The sequence below is a fragment of the Gobio gobio genome, assembly GCF_949357685.1.
Source record: "Gobio gobio genome assembly, chromosome: 2".
NCBI classification, from domain to species: domain Eukaryota; kingdom Metazoa; phylum Chordata; class Actinopteri; order Cypriniformes; family Gobionidae; genus Gobio; species Gobio gobio.
This window is the reverse complement of record NC_137098.1, coordinates 48,796,134-48,815,323: the sequence shown is the minus strand read 5'-3', so window position 1 is coordinate 48,815,323 and position 19,190 is coordinate 48,796,134. Positions and strand designations below refer to the sequence as shown.

Genomic DNA, 19,190 nt, shown 5'->3' with positions numbered 1-19,190 from the left:
ACCAGAATGATTCATGGGGAACCTGTGAGGTGGAGAGGCTTTAATGTAAACAATCTAGTAGCTCTCTGGTACATGCTGCAGAGGAAACATGAGGCATGCAACGGGACCCGATCCATGGTTACAGCCCAGTGGGGAGTACACAGAGTACAGTGCAGCGTATTCAGATAAACTCAGCCTGAACGCTTCCCCCCTTTCTTCTGGAATGTCACGGAGCAAGAAGGTAAAAAGAGCAACAACAACAAAAAATCCTGTGAATGTCATCTTAAGGCACCCACACACCACACAAGATTACCGGGCCGATTTTGGGCCCAATTCTCACCTTCCAGCAAGTCCTCATCATCTTCATAGTTCTATAGATTATTTCATTAGATTTTACAGTGGTGTGAGGTGTGAGGTGTTCCTAGCAGTCCAAACACTATTATCGCCATTTCTTCTTGCCCATCGTTGGCCAATGGCCATGTTTCGCTAAAGTTACATTTGACCACGAGAGATTTTGCGAGATTTTCTGAGTTCACAGTAGGGCTGAAACGATTCGAGTTACTCGATTAACTCGATTACAAAAATTCCTCGAGGCAAAAATTCGGCCTCGAAGCCTCGTTAAATTCCTATGACCAGAAGTGGACAAAGTATTTAACTCCATTACTCGAGTAAAAGTAAAAGTACTACTTGTCAAATATTACTCTGTTACAAGTGAAAGTTGTTAAAAACTATTTTTACTTAAGTAAAAGTACAGAAGTACTTGCTTTTAAAAGTACTTAAGTATCAAAAGTAAATTTCCTTTTTTATGTCAATGCATTATTTCATTATTGTTGCATTGTTGTATAAATGCACGCTATTCCATCATGGGCCAACATGCTAGCATACGACCACCTTGAACTAATTTAAATACTTAAAAGTTACAAAGCTTTTTATAAAGCTGCTGTCACTTTAAGGCAGAATGCACAAATCCTACACACTGATACACATCTGATATTCCCCCAACTGTTTACGTTCACTTGAGACATAATCAACTTTGTTTACGTGAATACTTTCCAAAATGAAAATTGTGACATTTTGTGTGTATTGGTCTGTTTAAGTGCGAAAAAAACACAAAAGAAAGCTCTATTCAGTACTCGTGCTCTGGCATCTCAGAGGCACAAAAAAACAGACTGAACTCTTTCATCATGCTTTTTCAGATTCATCCATATGTCTGCTTCTCTTTCTCCCAGATATTTAAATTTTGCAAAAAAAAAAAAAAAAACACTTTTAAAGAAGAAAAAAAAATCATCCACTGACTTGCAAAGCTGCTACAGAAATGACTTTTGACTTCGAGGATCTTGATAGAAATGTAGTGGAGTAAAAAGTACGATATTTGTCTTTCAAATGTAGTGAAGTTAAAGTAAAAGTTTCCTTAAAAAATAATACTTCAGTAAAGTACAGATACTCAAAAAGTGTACTTAAGTACAGTACTCAAGTAAATGTACTTAGTTACTGTCCACCTCTGCCTATGACGCGCACTATACGCGCAGGGATCTGATTCACACGGACCGCTGTTCAATGTTCAGGAAGCACACCATAGCGCGTGATGCATTTTGAATTTAGTTGGCGCGATGGCGGAGAGTAAAGATGTCCATAAACGGCAGAGAATGTCTAAAGTTTGGGATCATTACATTCTTAAAAAAGAAGAGAACAAGGTGCAATGTGTCTACTCACTGCAAAGTAGACCTGGCATTCCACAGCAGTACGACTTCAATGGTAACGTAGCCTAAGCCTAAACATTGATGTTCGCTGATTTTAATCCCATACTGTATTTGTAGCGATGTCGTGATGCGGTTTGACTAGATATGTTGTTTAGCTTTGATGTTTTTAAGTAGTAAACGTACAATTGCAAGAGAGTATAGCCTAAAAAAAAGAACCCCTTCTCACTCACACACACACACACACACACACGCGCACACACACGCGCGCACACACGCGCGCACGCATGCACCCTCGTCTCTCTCACGTGCCAGTCAGACCAATCGTGGCAATGCATCACATATGCTTAAACTTTTATGTAGCCACACAACAATAATTTCAGCATGCGTTCACTGTATACACCGGGACGTGATGTTGTGACGCGATTTTTCGAACGGATGCTTCCCCTAAAATGCACCGCAATGCAAGTGATGCAAGCCAAATGTAGCGTTCTGTTGAAAATTAATGTATGTATTTCTGCCGTACCAAACTGCAATGAAGCAACTGGTCTGACTGGGGCGTCACTCTTCCTCACGCACACACACACACGTCTGGTTCACTATCTTTGAGGGGATTTTCCATAGACGTAATGGTTTTTATACCGTACATAGGCCTACTGTACATTCTATCCCCCTACACTGCCCCTGCCCCTAAACCTACCCATCACAGGAGACATTCTGCATTTTTACATTTTCAAAAAAACATAATTTAGTATGTTTATGAATCCATTTACATTGTGTAGGTGATCTCAGGTTTTACTATTCTTGTGGGGACATTTGGTCCCCATAATGTAATATAAACAAACACACACACACACACACACACACACACACACACACACACACACGGTTACCATAGCAAATAGGCTCACCCCAGAAATTATATATTATTTTGTTAGTAGCCTAATGGTAAATGCTGCAGGTGTAGAAATCTACATAAAACAGATATTTACTTTGATGTACAGCATGAAACCTGTTGTGCATATTAATAAATTAAATTGCTTTTCCTCTTCATTTTCGTTATGCATTATTTGTCTTGGTTGTTTAAAAACACACACACAAATGTTTTTTATCCGATTAATCGATTGATTAAGTGCTAGATTAATCGATTACAAAAAGAATCGATAGCTGCAGCCCTAGTTCACAGTCGGGACTCTGGTTGTTTGTGAATGGAATCTGTTAGTGTGTATTGTGCCGTCTTGGCCACATTGTGGCACTCCACACACTAAAGGAACAAAACTGTCAAATCTATGATTTTTTTAATAGTCATGTTTTTGGTCTCTCATGTTTTTAAAATCCGATAAGATTTTTTAAAATCTTTTAGTGTGGGCCAGCCTTTAACCACGTGTTCCTCTCTCTGACTTATAAGTAGTTGGAGATAGTAGTAGGACTTGTCATGGAGATATTTGACTTTGATACACAGGTACAGACAGCAAATGTTTAATTTTGTATTTCGAACAAAATACTAAATGGAAAGAAATGGAAGGGTTACATGACAAATGGACAATTTCCTGGACCTACTGACTATAGTAAACAAGTGTAAAGTGAGATTCCAAACATTGGCGTACATGTAATCAAATATTCCAACAGATGGACAATGCATTTCTCCTCTACCTAAAAGAGAAGTTAATGATTTGTATCTAGCCTACTCCAGAGCTCACCTTCATATCAGCAAGTCCTTAACAACCCCATTTACAATCACTTCAATGTTCTGTGCTTCTGAACCGTCTAAATCCACAGCAATTCTCAGGTTGCAGTGAGGCCCAATATAAAAAGCCAATTAGCCCCGAGTGAGTAGATCATTTGGAAGCTCCTATCAACAAACATCATGTTATGGCCATTTTGCAAGCGCTTTAAAGGGTGTGTAAAGTACTTAGCACCTTGCAGCCTCAAATGGGGTGCACCTGTAGCCAATTACAACTGTCACCACTGCAATAACACTCTATTGTTCTACAAAAAGACAGGCTAGGGTGTTTTCTCGCTCTGTGTGAGCATGTTTTGTAATGCATGTTAATTTTTCTGTGTCTCCACTCTCCACAATTCCAGACAAGTTGCATGGACTCTGGCAACTTCCCTTATTCCCCCACTTGTGTTGAAGGTACCATGCCCCGTTTCTTACATATTCATTTCATTCCACTGGAAAACTCCTTCCCAAGACAGCATTTTCCTCATTTACTCCTATATTCATGTTAACAATACAAGCTCTTTAATAGCAAATGCCAGATCAAAACCTAGAGTAAAGTGGTCGAAAATTGCTGGACATAATGCTTATTTTATATAACATTTACTGAAAAAAAACATTGACACGGCAATAGATGATGGAACTATGGCTGCGTTCACAAAATGTTATTATCGTAATTACTGACAACCTGGGACGTCCTACTCTAAGCTGTTCATCTTCTATGGCAAAACTATGAATGTCAAAATGAATCTCTGTAATTAGAGTAATTACGGTGGAGTGGCCCCCAGACCTAGAGAGTAGTGTGTGTATATGCAATCATTTTATTGACTGGTTTAAAGTCCCATAAAACTGAGATGATATTATTATTATTATTATTATTATTGCTGCTACTACAATACTGACATCATGTCATTGGTCTCTTTGTATAAGCAGCTATGTCTTGTTAAAAAAAAAGAAAAAAGAGAGTAATTACGGTAACATACAAAACTACAATAAAACAATTAAAAGTCATGCAAAATACCTTATTAATAAACATTATGAATAAAAATGGTTGATTTAGGGTGTTCAGGGCATTAGATAGTTATTCAACTGTGCCAGGCAGCTATATTAAACTGTACTGTATGTATTTTTGGATTATTACAACATTACCAAGTGTCAGTTAATGGAATTATTACATAGAAATATTATGAAATAACTGCTTCACTACATTTTACTGCTGAAGCCGCTGCCATTTTGAGCGTTTCCGCATGACATTCCAGCAGTCAGGTGGTACAAGTCGGAGCACTCCAAAAATTCAGAATAAACTAGTTGTAATTATGACTTCTATGAGGACATGAACAAATGAACAAGACGGAAATCACATAATTTTGGTAAATCCTGCATGGCAGGTGTGAACACACCTTAACATTACACAGAATGGCCGCTCATATTCAAGTAGACACTGTATTAGCTGACGCATCATTCTCCTTCAGCTGGAGTCCATTGCTTGGACATGTCTTCTCCTCATTTATTTTTTGCATTTGAGCACTGAATCAGGCACAATCTTGCGCCCCACACAACAGCCACAAGAGGACAGAAGATGCTCAGCGATGGATGGCCTTGCACAATTTTGGCTGAGTGCTAGTGTGTAGCCACTTGTCCACCCTGAGGCCCACCAACTCCAGTGGGGTGAAGAATTTGAGGAAACAAGAAGAATTATATAACACCAGCTTGGGTAGGTAGTCCCTGCGCTGTATAAAACATGGAGCTTTTAGAGAGACTGCTGAGAGGAAGAGTCTCAGCTGCTGGGGCTGAAGAAAACTCCTAAAACATAGTTCACCCAAAAAGGATAAACACAAAATAAGGTATTTTGAAGAATGCTGAATAAAATGTGTCATACAGGTTTGAAAGAACATGAGGTCAAGTAAATTATGACAGAATTTCAATTGTTTGGGCCTGGGTATGAGGAATACAATCTGAATAATCTTAAAGTCATGATGCAACAAATTTTATTTTCTTCAGTATTTTGGCATACATCCGAGTGAAACTTATCGAGATTATGGAGAAGAAACAATGTAGGGTGGGGACTAGGTTTTATCCATCAGTTGTGGTTGAATGGATGGAAGCAGATCTGAAGGCTAGTTTGCAGTTAACTATAAGAAAGGGGCACGGACAAAATTATTGGAGATGTCCAATATACGTCCCCAGAGAGAAGTCTGTTGTTTCACTCTAAGTTATGACATTTTGATTAAAAATTGAGCGAAAGAAATCTTAAAAATTAAACATATGGATGAATCATTCACAATAAGACAACGAGAAGCATTTACAAAAATATATAGGGTGAATTTTCATTTCATCCTTACTTTTTGGCCCTACTTTCATAACGTTTGAAAACAAAAAAATATTTAATTCACATGGATCAATGCCAGTGAACAATTTTCATAAATTGATTGTGAGGAGTGTGGACAGGGGGTGAAAGAAAGAAGGGATTACAGTGGCTGATTAATCAAGTTGACCATCCAGGAACTTACTGTGGATTTCTTTTTTAATAATTGTATCCTAAACCAACCATTAATCTCTGCTATGATTTAAACCTCAGCCAGTGTAAAACGATGTTTGTTTTCCACGCGCCCACTGTTAAATTACTACTCTTCAATACTGGGCAAATCATTTGGCCAAATATCAGAGAAAGTTTTCTTATTAACCTAGCAGGAGCATTTGAGAATATAGGTTAGCGGGTTAGAAGCGTCAGACCCTTTTTTTGAGCCCAAATGAAACTCCTCGAGCGGCCGGATCCATAAGCGTACCGGCCTCCGTTAGTTACGTAACCGGGCAGTCAGCGAGACCGTTGCGTGTATCCGCGAAGAGAAAACGCGGCTATCGTGTCAATACAAAGGAAAAATAATGCTGCCATACATTTAAAGAAAACCGCAGTAGTCAGACATGAAACCCCATTTGTTTATACAAGCAGTAAAGACGTGAAAATATCCCTTCATATCCTCTCCTTCTGTGTGTGACTTAACCTGTTACATAACAGCTCTCCACACACACACACACACACACACACACACACACACACGCACCGCGCAACGCCTGCCAGACACACGGGCGGCGTCTCAATACCCAAACAAGCTGCCTATTTAGACAGCATTTGAAGGCATACAGTAGCATATGGCACCCGAAAATGCTGCATGGGTAGGAAGCTCAAACATGTTTTAAAGCACAGCCACAGACATGACCGCCAAAGCCAAGCGGACCTGAAATCTGCTCCGACTAAACTGAATCAACTATGATAGTCTACCGAATGACACATAACCGACATTTCTTTGACTTGTACCCCCAAATCAGAGATACAAAAGGGGTGTGGTAGTCCCATGTAAAAAAATTATTTTTGCTTATTCACACACTATGAAATCACCAGTTTGCTATGCAAATACCGTCTCGTCTGTGCTCAGTGACCTAAAACATTAGAATAGACGTTGTGTTCAAGTGTCTATTATTGTATTGAAACATATGGACACGTTTGCCAGCCACATCGACATCCACAATGAGAACAGGATTAAAAGCGGAGACAGTCGTGAAAAAGGACAACAGTGCTTGATTAACGAGTAAACAGCATGTGAGTAATAGATCAGAAGTGACAGGTAACGTTAGCCAGTGTCAGGAATGTCTGCGCTCGCTTACAAATGTGTATCATCACATAGTTAATTTGCACAAACCGTGCATGTGCTAGCTACCACCAGGCCTCCATGTGTAAAATAACATGTGTAATCGGTTGAATTCATTGTGAATTCAGAGCTAATATGAAACACGTCATTTGCAAGGGCTGAAGTTCGAGATTAAACTCAAATTTGATCTCCGTGAACTTGAAAAACATGGAAAATAATCCACAAGCAAGCTTTGGTTCTGTTCTTCAAGCTTACCCCTGTTGGTACTTGAGCAACTCTGCCGCCGAATTGGAGCTGGTTTGTCGGGTTCAGCCTTGCTGTCCGGTTTCACCGGGCTGTCCTCCACCGAAGCGCCCGCTTCAGAAGCGCTCTTGCGCGGCACCGTGACGGACTCTGGCGGAGGAGACTCCATATTCATCTGCGGGTTTCAGTTACTTTTACAATGGGATCGCCTTGTAGAACAATTCTGATTCGTTTTACATCGTTTTTTTGGTTCGGATTGCACTTGAGCGTGTGACAGATCTGTTAGTGTTCATGGGAGCGGGTGTGGCTCTTCTGTCCACAGACAGCGCTGTTGAGCGCGAGACACGGTCACGCCAAACATACTGACATGCTCTCTAAAACATTCCAGTAAAGCCATATGTGGCACATTTACGTTTTATAAACATGGATGTTTATTGCGACCAAATTCAGTTTGCATCCACGATTCAGCTTATAAAATGTAGGCTACTTTAGAACCTAGATATAATTTGCATTTAGGGTACAATTAAACTATACAATTAATTTTGAATAAGTACAAATGTAAATCATTAAAAACAACTTGTAACTATGAAAAAAACTATGTAAAATAGAATTAAACTAATTTTGAAACGAATCGCTTAGACTGGTTTTGTGAACCAGTTCAACCGGTTCAAAAGATCCAACACTTGTATAAAAAAAACAAAAAAAACATTCAAGTTAATAACTTCATCCGTCTCATCCGCGTTAATAATCTTGGGCTAGTTATATCAGCTCAAAGGCACGTCGCCAATATTTGTGCGATTTATTTGATAAACTTTATTTGTGAGAATAATTTAATAATAGTAATAATGTCAAAATTTGAAGTCGTTTATCCCAAAATGCGGAAGGTTATTAGTAAATGTAGGTATTTACTCAGTAATTCAAATGTTGTCTCGGTCTAGACTTGTATCTTTCCCTCTCACTCACACACACACACAAACGCATGCTTGACATGTGATGACTCGAGCGAACATGCTGCTGACGTACTTCCGCTGAACGCAGTGAGTCTGCAAGCGTCAAGGCGCAATGCGTGGACTTCACGTTGCGTGCTACAAGTATTTCATGTAGGCTACAATATAAGAAAGACAAACAAACAGATGTATGTCAAGCCCCAAACCAGTTTAAGAATGATCCCAGATCAAATACTGCAGTTTTATTGTGCGGTGTTAAAGAGGATGTGATCGCAGATGTTTCTGAAAAGTGCTTTTCTCTAGAGAGGCAAGTGAGATCAGGACATTCTTATGTAAAGCATGACATTGATGTTTGCATTGGATTAGTTGAGATTTATGAAATGTTTGGTGTCTTTAGCTGTTACAGCTGTCCACACAGTAGCATTGACCTGTGGGCGTATGTCTGGTCTACTGATGCATAGGAAATAGGAGGACATGGAAAGACCACCGCAGAGGGCATGGAATAACCATCCTCTCCTTTCCTGCCCACATCAGGCCAACAGAGGTCACTTGCACCCACATCCAGGAAGCCAAGTTCCTTAGCAACATGAGGATTCATTGCCAGGTGCTTTGACACGACATTCACAACATCATTATGGGAAAACTGGAATACAGTGCAATATTTCCTTGCCATAAACACACCCCTTTAATGTCATGGTTACTCCCAAAACAAACATGTAACCATGAGAGGTAGAGCTATATCATGGGCTGAATCTGAAATCGCCCCCTAAACCCTCATTCACTACGTTCGTCCACTAATATAGCTCACTTGAAGGAGTCAATGAAAACGAGTGTGTGAAGTCGGACAGCCGTTGAGTGTACAGGCTGTACACTCGTTATTGCAGTGCAATGTGGGATTGAATGAGTGCACTCAATAATGTCCACTATAGTTTCGGACACCACTACAAATGGCTGTCCCCTCAAATAATGCCCTGTTTGAGGGTATAGGGGGTGATTTCGGATTCAGCCACCTCAAATCACAGCTGTGGTAATTAATTGTGGAACAACAGTGACACAGACACAGCATTTTCTGTGTCACCATGTCATGCCCAAGTGTAGTGCAAAAGACAAAAAAGACATTATGTGTTTCTGTAAAACAATAAAAAAGAAAACAAAACATTGTGATGTTATCATTAAGAAGTGGAGCGCAATTTTATGCATCATTGTTGAGTACATTTATGCAACACCTGTGAAAGGATGATCTAGAAAAGAAAATGAGGGTAATATATCAGCTTTTTGTCTTCTTTTTTGACAGTATTTGTGACCAAGTGAGCTAAATATTGCACATTACAGTTGTATATAGCAGTGATTTTTTTTTATATCAAGTGCCAACAAAATAATTAACAAAATAATCTCTTTTACCATATTTGTTTTCAAGACCCCAAACAAAACAACAAAAGGTAAGTGCTTAGATTCAGTGAAACATTTACAAAAAAAAGCCAAGTGCTAATTTCAAAATTACATAGATACATTTAAAACTCAAGTGAGTGGAACTAATATATTTGCCAAATAAACGATAAACATAATTGATGCTTTGAATGCTATAGGCAGGATAATAATCGAAGGACACGTGGGCACACGTTTACATGGTTCGACTGATTTAAATTTTGCCCATATTGATGAAGCGCTGAGATTTCTGTCTTGCCATCTGATATTGCTTGCGTGCAAACTGGGCATTGTCGATTCCTTCTCGCAGTCTCTGTGGAGTGTGAAGCAAAAGATGTCAGAGGCTACAGTTTGTTTCTTGACAGAAAATGAAATGCAGCCATTTTGATAGCTATGTACTTTTGCTCAGTGTAAAAGCATATGGACACCAAAACTTAATCCATAGTGCCATATTCAACACTGGGCATTGAAAATTTGCTTGTCATTTTAGTTCAACAGACAGTTGATGGCACCCATTGACTTCCATAGTATTTTTCTTCCTACTATGGAAGTAAATGGGTGCCGTCAATTGTCTGGTTACCAACCTTTTTAAATTAGTAAATGAGTAAATTATGACAGAATTTTCATTTTTGGGTGAACTATGCCTTTAAAAGCGAACAAAATTTCAACAGCAGTTTTAACCTAGAAACCACCCAAAAAACAAAACACACGCCTGTGATGTTTACCTCAGCCATGTCAGCATGTTTCATGTGTATCACTTTCACTAGCGGCTGTCCATCCTTCCTAATGAGGTTCAATTTGTTCTGTTCCTGCACCAACATCCAGATTGTTGTCAAGCAATGTTAATTCATCAGTTAGAAAGCCTGTACAATTGTCAACCTACAATCAATGCAATTCCGTACATCTGCTAAAACTAAAAGTAGCATTTATGTACCCGGTAATATATCTTCAAATCTCCTCCCTCTGCGCTTGGAGGCTTTTGGAAATTCTCAAACGGACATTCCCATTCTTTATTGAAATGTCCAATCACATCGATCTCCTTCACACACATCACTCTCCTGGATGATAAAGAAACCAACACACACAGCATATGGAAAAGAGAAAATGAGGAAAATGTCAATGTTTCATCATTTTTCTGTTGTTGATACCTGCTAGTGATAATGATGTTTGTTTTTCTGTGCCCTGGGTACTCATAGTGTTCTCTGAAGATTTCTCCATCCAACTGTTTAATCTCGGACCTCTGAAAAACATACATGCTTATACAGCACTATACACAAAATATAGCACACGCTACGTTATGGCTCCGCACATATACTCTTTCAGCAATAACAATCGGAATCATTTTCAATTGAACAAATCGTAAATCATCTGAAATGCATAAAAATGATCATGATCATGTCAAAGAGGAGTATTGATTTATTCCAGGTCAATCACAGGACTCAAGCTAGTTTTTCCAGATAACACAATTACAACACAGTAAAGCCACATTAAAACAAATGATTACATGACAATTATGAACCGTGTGTTACGTATATAAGATAAATATACTGTAAAGTATATAGGAAAATACATCAGACATTCATTCCAACATGCACTGTAAAATGCCCATTTATTGCATATAAATGAGTTTGCATATATTAATTAATATGCAAATTTTTTGTATTCACAATGATTAAGAATGAACATTATGATGATAAATATATTTTATATAGACTGTAATTTTGTTATCAGAGTTCAGATGCATGGAAATGCATTTACAGACATAAGTTTAAAGAAATTAAAATAAAGATTAGAAAAATAGACAAAGCCAGCTCCATATCCTATTCCTAAAAAAAAAAAATTGAATATTTTTTAAAATATTAATATCGAAAATCTATAATTGTTTGCCATCATATGGCTCTGATGTCTTAAAACTACCTTGTTTTCTTACATTTCAAATAATATATTTTGGGAAACATTTTTATATTGACTAATGGGGTTATGTTTGGATTTATTTGGCATTAACTGATAAAAAATAAAGGTTATAGTGATATAAAACTTATATAATAAAAATGTCTGAGGTATAATGTTGAAATTATTTTTGGCAAAATTAATAGATACAACAAAAAAACAGCAAAGCCGTAAAGGTGCAGAAGACAGACAAATTCAGATGCAGACTTAGGATATTATGTAATTTCCTAAACTTAACATTCTATTGTAGGTGGACCAGGCCAGACTGGATCTAGCACTGAATATCCAGTTTGGTTCATTTAAGTGCAATAATATCTCTGTGTTCTCAAAAGTTTTCAATAACATCTTTAAGATAATAGTTCCAATCCCATCTCCCACTCCCATTTTACATTTCCTCAGGCTGCATTTGGAAAAGGACAGAAAAGAGAGAGAATATTAAATATTAAATGAATATGACAGCAGGAATTCATTTGTTCACAGCAGGGATGGAGTCAGTTCAACTTTTTTAAAGTTTATGGTCAGTTTCGATGAAGGATACAACTGGAATTTTAACAAGGGGATTTGGTTTAAGTTTATGGCAAGAAACCACAGTTAAATATCATAAAAAATATGCCATAAATATGGCAATAAATAGGAATAATAGGTAAGTGCTACTGAAGTGGAGATTTCTGAATAAAGATATGTACTGTAATCAAAATTACAGACACTAATATATAAAATAAACACTTAAATGTGTACACTTAAAATAAACACTTAAATGTGGATTTTCCCTCCCACCATGTCTGAAAGAAGACAATGTTATGAAGCGAAATCTTCATAATTGACCATTGATGAAAAAAAAACCTATTGGTTTAAAGCACCGATATACTCACAGCAAAGTTCTTTTTTGTTCTTTGCTGAGGGGTAACACGAAATCTGAAATGATGTGCAGCAATATACTGTTAGCGAACATCCGACACCACCCGACGGTTAGATGAATATGGATATTATATATTTTTTTATAAAGCACAAGAAAAGCATCTGATCATAGCAACTTGGATATGTTTACAAGAGCTCTGCAATTCGGCACTCTAGTAAAGTCACATTTATTTATACAGCAAATTATACAATAGATTGCTTAAAATCAAGCAGCTTTACCATAATAGACATGAAAAACAGTGTCTCGTTTCATCAGAAGTACAACTTAATTTTCTACAATAAAGCGGCACTTCATGTTTTTACTCGCGGATGTCTGACCTCAACGGTCTGAAAAGGAGAAATGAACCGGAAAAGATTTCCATGTGAAAGGAAAGGCGGAGCCTCCGCGCACACCTACCTTTAACGTAATTGCCATGGACCAATGGTAGTACAAAGGTGTTTACTTTTTCGGAAAGTTTGCTTTGGCAAGCGGTTCTGAACTCCCAAAATGAACTTTTGGCTTGATTTTGTTCGAAATTACATCACATCAGTTCGTTCTTCGATTTCGCTTAAAGTATATCGGGGCCTTTAGCCTGTAGTGTCTTGCCTTAATCTGTCAAACTGACTCCCATCCTTCAAAACAATTTGGCTGTTAGTAGTTGTTAAATTAAATCAGAGGGTCATGCTGATTAAAATCCTTCTCATCGGGGTTTAGTAGCCTGGTCACTAGGGTTGACAGGTGACCTCACCTGAAAGAGGTCATAGCCCTCCGACTCATGGTGGTCGTAGGGCCGTATGATTCCGTCCTCCTGTACAAGACGCACAGGCCTTAATTTAGTCACCTCCTCAGTCGACTCTGCTACCCTGCAAATCAAGTCAGAAATAGCACCTTAGAAAACTCTGACAAAGACGACATCCTGTGATCTAGCGGTTTTATATCCATGTAAAAAGTGTGGGCAACGGGTGAGTCATTCTTAGTGAACAGAATCTACTCAATTAAAGTTCATCTGAGCATGCCTGAACAGCCTTGAACAAACGCAATGCATCTCAAGAGTCATTTAAAAAGCATCATCCTACAAAGTTTCTTTGTGCTATTGCGTGCAGTGTCTGATTCCTTAAGCCCTCTCTCACCTTTGGTTACTTCTACAGTGCGAGCATGGAAAAGCAACATGATTAGTTCATACAGTCAGGGCTGATCGGTTCAGGTGTATAAGATGGAGAGCATAATGAATGGATGGATGATTGAACGCATATGCTAGAGAATCACTGGAGGGGTGGGGGGGGCATCGCTGTTCCAGCTCGTCGGGGAAGGTTTGGCATGAAAAAGCCAGGGGTGGGAGCACCGTAAAACACAACAGATTTGCCAACTCATCTTTTCAGGGCAGAATTAATGGAAATGGGTGAAAAATGTGATTGGTTAGCCTGGTCATCGACTGCCTTTGAAATCATAATTCTATTGGTTGGAGAGCGCATGGTTACACCATAGAGTCCAGTGCATCAGCAGTGCAGTGAGCTCGTGCAGTGGACTTGGTCTGACAAGCAGAGCAGTCGGAGAGTGAGAGGGACATCACCCAAAGTTCACCCAAAAAAAATGAGTCATTTACTCATCATTTTACCCCAAAATGAGTCATTTACTCAATCTCATATCGTTTCAAACTTGCATTACTTTTTTCTTCCATGGAACACAAAACAAGTAGTGCTGTCAAAAACTAGATTAATCACAATTTATTTCTGACTAATTGCGATTAAAAACATGTACGTTTTTAACATATTTAAATGTAACACTTTCACAGTTAATCTCCAAATGAATGTAGACAGTATATTTCAAAGACTTGTTTAATGGCTTCTTTTTATGAATGAAGGCCAGTATCATTGATACTAATACTGCTACTGATGTTTTGATGAAAATTTAGATTTTTTTAACAGCTGTTTAACAGGTAGGAAATTGAATTTGAACAGAAATGTAATAAAGTTGTCATTAATTATAAATTAAATATAGATGAATCCTTATTAAAGCTACAAACCCTAACACTATAATAACTAGAGCACATTTGCATCAATCCGTCCGCTTAATCTCAATTTATTGTCAGTACCGTTAGTTACTACAGCCTACAGTTTACTAGCTAGTTATGCCTTCGTCGTGTAAATTACAGGGTTGCGATAACTTACAAAACAGCTTACAAAACAAAAACGATGATATCAAGAAGAAGTGGATTCATTTTGTGAAGAGCCACCTTGATGGAGAGCTGAGGATCATCACCACCAACACCTGCCCCTGCAGTGATCATTTTACACCGGATAGTTTTACAAATTTTCATCGGAGACAACTGGGATTCATTGATAATCTGCTGCAGAATGGGGCTGAACCCACTATCTCCCACCCCGGCTTTCATACTCCCGTCTGGTGCCATCGTCAGAAGTATGTTCCCAACAATGAGTGCGTATGGCAGCTTTCCCACGAGTGGGCGTGTTTTCAGCCGTTTCAGTTGAGAGCAGAGAATGCTGCTTATTTTGATAATAGGATTTTGATAAGCTATTTTATTTACTTGCCGTTTTTTTATCATTCAAATCTGGTTGGGTGGTTAATACATTTTTCTGTGGTGTGACAAACTCAGAACGCATATTTAATTTTGACTTTACAGGGACTTTAAAATGACAGACATTAGTGGCTGCTGTCACTTTAAGACCTGCCGCTGCTGCACGACGCGGATCTCATACGCATCTCATTTTCTCACAACTCTTTATGTTCATTTAAAACTTTATTTAACTCGTTTAAGACTGCTCTTATGAGGATACTCGACAAAACAGACATTTTGGCGTAATTGTGCAAGTTCCTGTTTGTTGAAGAGCAGCATGTTCTCTTTTGACTTGTCGTGTTTGAATGGTTTAAAAGCATTTGCATGAATAAGAACGTGATCATAATGTAACGCTAGCCAAAAATGTATATATATATATATATATAAAAAAAAAACTAAATTAGCAATAACGTTGACAACACTAAAAAGAAGATATTTTGAATGAGGCTTCAACTTTTCTTGTTTTTGTCCATATAATGAAAGTTAATGTGGTCCAACAGCACTGGACTTTTATTGTATTAACAAAAAACAATTCCCCCCAATTTCTGGGTGAACTCTATCCCTTTAACTATGTTTGATTATTGAGACACTATATATAAAAACACCTGTAATTTGTTTTATTTAAAGTACCACTTCCCTTAAATATAGTTACAAGTGCGTATAAGTGTTTAGCTGTACTCCCGCTCCTCTTTATACCATATTTGCTCCTGTCTATGCTGTTCTGCTCATCAGACCTTCCACTGGCCCCAAAATGCACCAGTGAAAGGGGTGTGGAGATCAGAAGCAAATGTTACAATGATGGGAAAATAGGCACATGTTGATGAATCCAGTTATAAGGGGATTCTTGAACTGTGGATTACGGCAGAATGCTCTGCGCTACAGCTCACATCCTTTGCTTCCCACGATGCAATACTTACCTTTCAACAATTCACACCCTGTAAGATTAAAAATTCATTCATGCTGCCAAATTAGCTTTTTTTTGGACCCAGGAAACAAGCAAACTCAAGTGAGTGAATGCAGAGGGATCATTCACTGTCTCTCTGGGTAACATGGGCATAAATACACATACTTTCACGCTTCAGTCATCCAGACCTTCATACGCACATCTGTACACATACACTCATGAGTGTCCAAATACTCACTGAACTAAAAATAACAAACACATCCAGGAATTAACTTATGAAAAAATGAAAGAAAGAGTCACAAAATTAGTTACACACAGGAAAACAAAAGCAACACTACATGAGGAAAAAAAAAAAAACAAGACAACAAACCACAAAAGAGACACAAATTAAGACACTGACACAATTAGATACATATTAATTTGAGAGTCTACTGTACATTAGAAAAATTCCCACAGGAAAATTAATTAAATATTAAATTGAGTTTCTTTCTCAATATGGTCCTCCTTTCCAAAAGATTGCTTAGATAATATACATATTTTTTAAATTAGAGTGCAATGACATCTGCGCTTACATAATATGATAAATCAAAACATTCTCTCTGTCCTATAGCAGGAAGTAGACACGATTTCCAAGCTATACTTAGGATGGGGGGGAAGTGGCTCATGACTTCCACTCTGTAATGAGTAAATATGGGTCCCCTTCAAACTGCTTGGGGTTTTATTATGACAACATATCAGTTTTGAGTTCAAAATATTGCTTAATAAACATCTTAATTTGAATAGGAACTATGTGAATACATACACTACAGTTTAATAGTTTGGGCCCCGTAAGATTTTCTTTTGTTTTCATAAAAATTCTCTGATCGAAAGTTAAAATATTTAGAATAAATATAAATATTTTATAACATTATAAATATTTTTCTTTACTGTGACTTTTGATGAATTTAATGCATCCTTTAAAAAAATATCTTACTAACCTCAAACAGTAATGTACAGTATGTACATGGTTCTCTGACTGTGCATGTCTGTATGTGTGTATATAGACGTAATATCCATCCGTGTGTCTCACCTTTGAATGCCCTGAAAAGTACTGCTTGCCATGTCTATGATGCCCCCTGTAGGTCTGGCCACCACTCCAACCAGGCCTTTCCCAATGCCCTTGAAGAAGCCTGCAGCCCCCTCTTTCTTCGCTCCTAAACCCATGACAGATTATTAAATTACATATTATACATTCTTGTCTAAAGTTCTGCTGAGTGGTTGCTGTTATGTATTTGTGTATTTTCAATGGCCAATAAATTGTTACTGTTGAACTATTTTTAAAATATTTTTGCCATAACTGAATGCAAAAACAGATTAAATCGATTTGAGTGTGATGCATCAGCAGTAAACTGCCATACCTTCCACCGGTTTTGTCACAATTCCTGTTACTCCACCAACCACTCCCTGAAGGAGAACAGGGACGTGACAAAAGTCAGTTCATTCTATACACAATGGAACTTTGTTATATAATGCATAAAATAGAAAGGGAAGTGCTTGGATGTTTTCTTGAATGTGTTTGTATTTGTGTCAGGAACTTCAGTACCTTGAGGAAACCCTTTCCTCCTTTAGCCAGACTTTCTCCAAAGTCCTTAGTGGGTCTGTTCATTTCCTCCCTCCGTTTCTGCTGATACTCTTTGTCCATAGTGATGGCAGCCAAGCCTTTACCTACAGAGCCAGTTATACGGGACACCATGCCAGCTGCGCCCCCTAGGAAGATAATGTAGAAACAAAACAAGTGTGCAGTAAGGATCCTCAGTGAGTATATGTGGGTTCAAGAGAGCAAGCAAGGAAAAGCAAGGTGCCTTACCCACTGTGTGGCCCAGTAAACTTCGAACACCGATAACAAGACCTTCTGCAAATTCCTCAGGTCCTTGAACAGCCCCCTACACACACAAACATCATAGATTTTATCAATCTTAAGTAGACCACACAAATGATAACTTGATAACCTTGTAAAACCTGACATATGAAATAAGTCTGAAATATCTAGTTCTTTTTAAACTGTTGACCCTTGAGACAAAAAAGAAAAAAAAGAAAATGCAGCTGACATGTTGATATATACACTATACTTCCAAAGGTTTTGGGACGTCTGCCTTTACATACACATGAACTTTAATGACATCCCATTCTTAATCCGTAGGGTTTAATATGGAGTTGTTATTTGAGGGGACAGCCATTTGTAATGGTGTCCGAAACCATAGGGGACGTTATTGAGTGCACTCATTCTATCCCACATTGCACCGCAATAATGAGTGTACAGCCGATGTACACACAATAGCTGTCCGAATTCGAATTCTCCGTCTCGTTTTCATTCACTCACAAGTGAACTGTATTAGTAGACTAACGTAGCGAGTAGTGAATGAGGGTTTTGGAAGCGATTTCGGATTCAGCCGCAGTAAAAAAATATACCTCAAATACCTGTATACCTCAAACCTGTACTTATATCTAGCATTTAAAAGAGAACACACATTTGCACTGAATTAAATGATGAGGCCTGAATGGAGAGATAAATGAACAGCATTTGTCAGACCTGGATGGGCTCATAGAAGAAAGCCTCCACTCCTTCTGATAAGCCTCGGATCAGGCCAAATGGATTTCCAAGAACATCCAGACCCAAAACCAACACGTACATCTGCGTCAAGAACTATGAGGAGAGAAAAAGACTCGGAACTTCTTTCAGATACAATGATGAAGTGAAAATGTAAGTGTGTTATTGGGTGTTTGCTCATGCAGCGACCTCTGACATTGTATTAGTGTGTATTTAGATCACCCACTTACTTGTTCAGTGTAGTGTCTGATCACCGCCCACATCAGTTTCTCTCGCCGGTAGAACTGATATTTCACCTCAAAGTAAGCCAGTCTGAAAAAAAGAGCGAGACAAAAGACGTCAATCAATGCCTAAGTGAATCGTATTTTCAAAGAAGCATGTGAGTCCGTATTAGAGAGCATGCATGCACATCTGAAAGCCTTACTTGAAAATCAGATCATCTACATCAGTGAGTGTGGCACCAATGCTTTTGAGAAGGAGGTTGACGGACTGGATGGCCACCATATCACCCTGCTCAGATTCATCTCCACTGGAGCCCAGAGATAGACTCAGATGCAGCTATACAAACACACACACACACACACACACACACAGTTCCTTAGGTTAAACATAAACAAT

At 38.3% G+C, this 19,190-nt stretch overlaps 2 protein-coding genes across 6 annotated transcripts in view; both read right to left on the bottom strand.

Moving 5' to 3' along the window:
- rorab (RAR-related orphan receptor A, paralog b) overlaps positions 1-8,267 on the bottom strand; it is a 55,044-nt gene extending 46,777 nt beyond the window's left edge. The window contains exon 1 of one of the 2 annotated variants that reach the window (XM_079845789.1): positions 7,299-8,267. In XM_079845789.1, the coding sequence (XP_079701915.1) occupies positions 7,299-7,461 (163 nt within the window). In that variant the 5' untranslated portion in view covers positions 7,462-8,267. The remainder of the gene's footprint in view (positions 1-7,298) is intronic. The other variant, XM_079845790.1, reaches the window with a different exon arrangement.
- A 154-nt stretch (positions 8,268-8,421) lies between these two features.
- The window catches only part of vps13c (vacuolar protein sorting 13 homolog C), a 63,430-nt gene continuing 52,661 nt past the window's right edge, over positions 8,422-19,190 (bottom strand). For all 4 annotated transcript variants that reach the window (XM_079845687.1, XM_079845689.1, XM_079845688.1 and 1 more), the window contains 12 exons: positions 18,997-19,130; positions 18,803-18,884; positions 18,555-18,668; positions 17,832-17,907; positions 17,568-17,731; positions 17,383-17,428; positions 17,055-17,178; positions 13,255-13,369; positions 10,807-10,898; positions 10,593-10,716; positions 10,384-10,467; positions 8,422-9,971 (listed from right to left, as the gene is read on the bottom strand). In XM_079845687.1, coding sequence (XP_079701813.1) covers positions 9,873-9,971; positions 10,384-10,467; positions 10,593-10,716; positions 10,807-10,898; positions 13,255-13,369; positions 17,055-17,178; positions 17,383-17,428; positions 17,568-17,731; positions 17,832-17,907; positions 18,555-18,668; positions 18,803-18,884; positions 18,997-19,130 — 1,254 coding nt within the window. In that variant the 3' untranslated portion in view covers positions 8,422-9,872. The remainder of the gene's footprint in view (positions 9,972-10,383; positions 10,468-10,592; positions 10,717-10,806; positions 10,899-13,254; positions 13,370-17,054; positions 17,179-17,382; positions 17,429-17,567; positions 17,732-17,831; positions 17,908-18,554; positions 18,669-18,802; positions 18,885-18,996; positions 19,131-19,190) is intronic.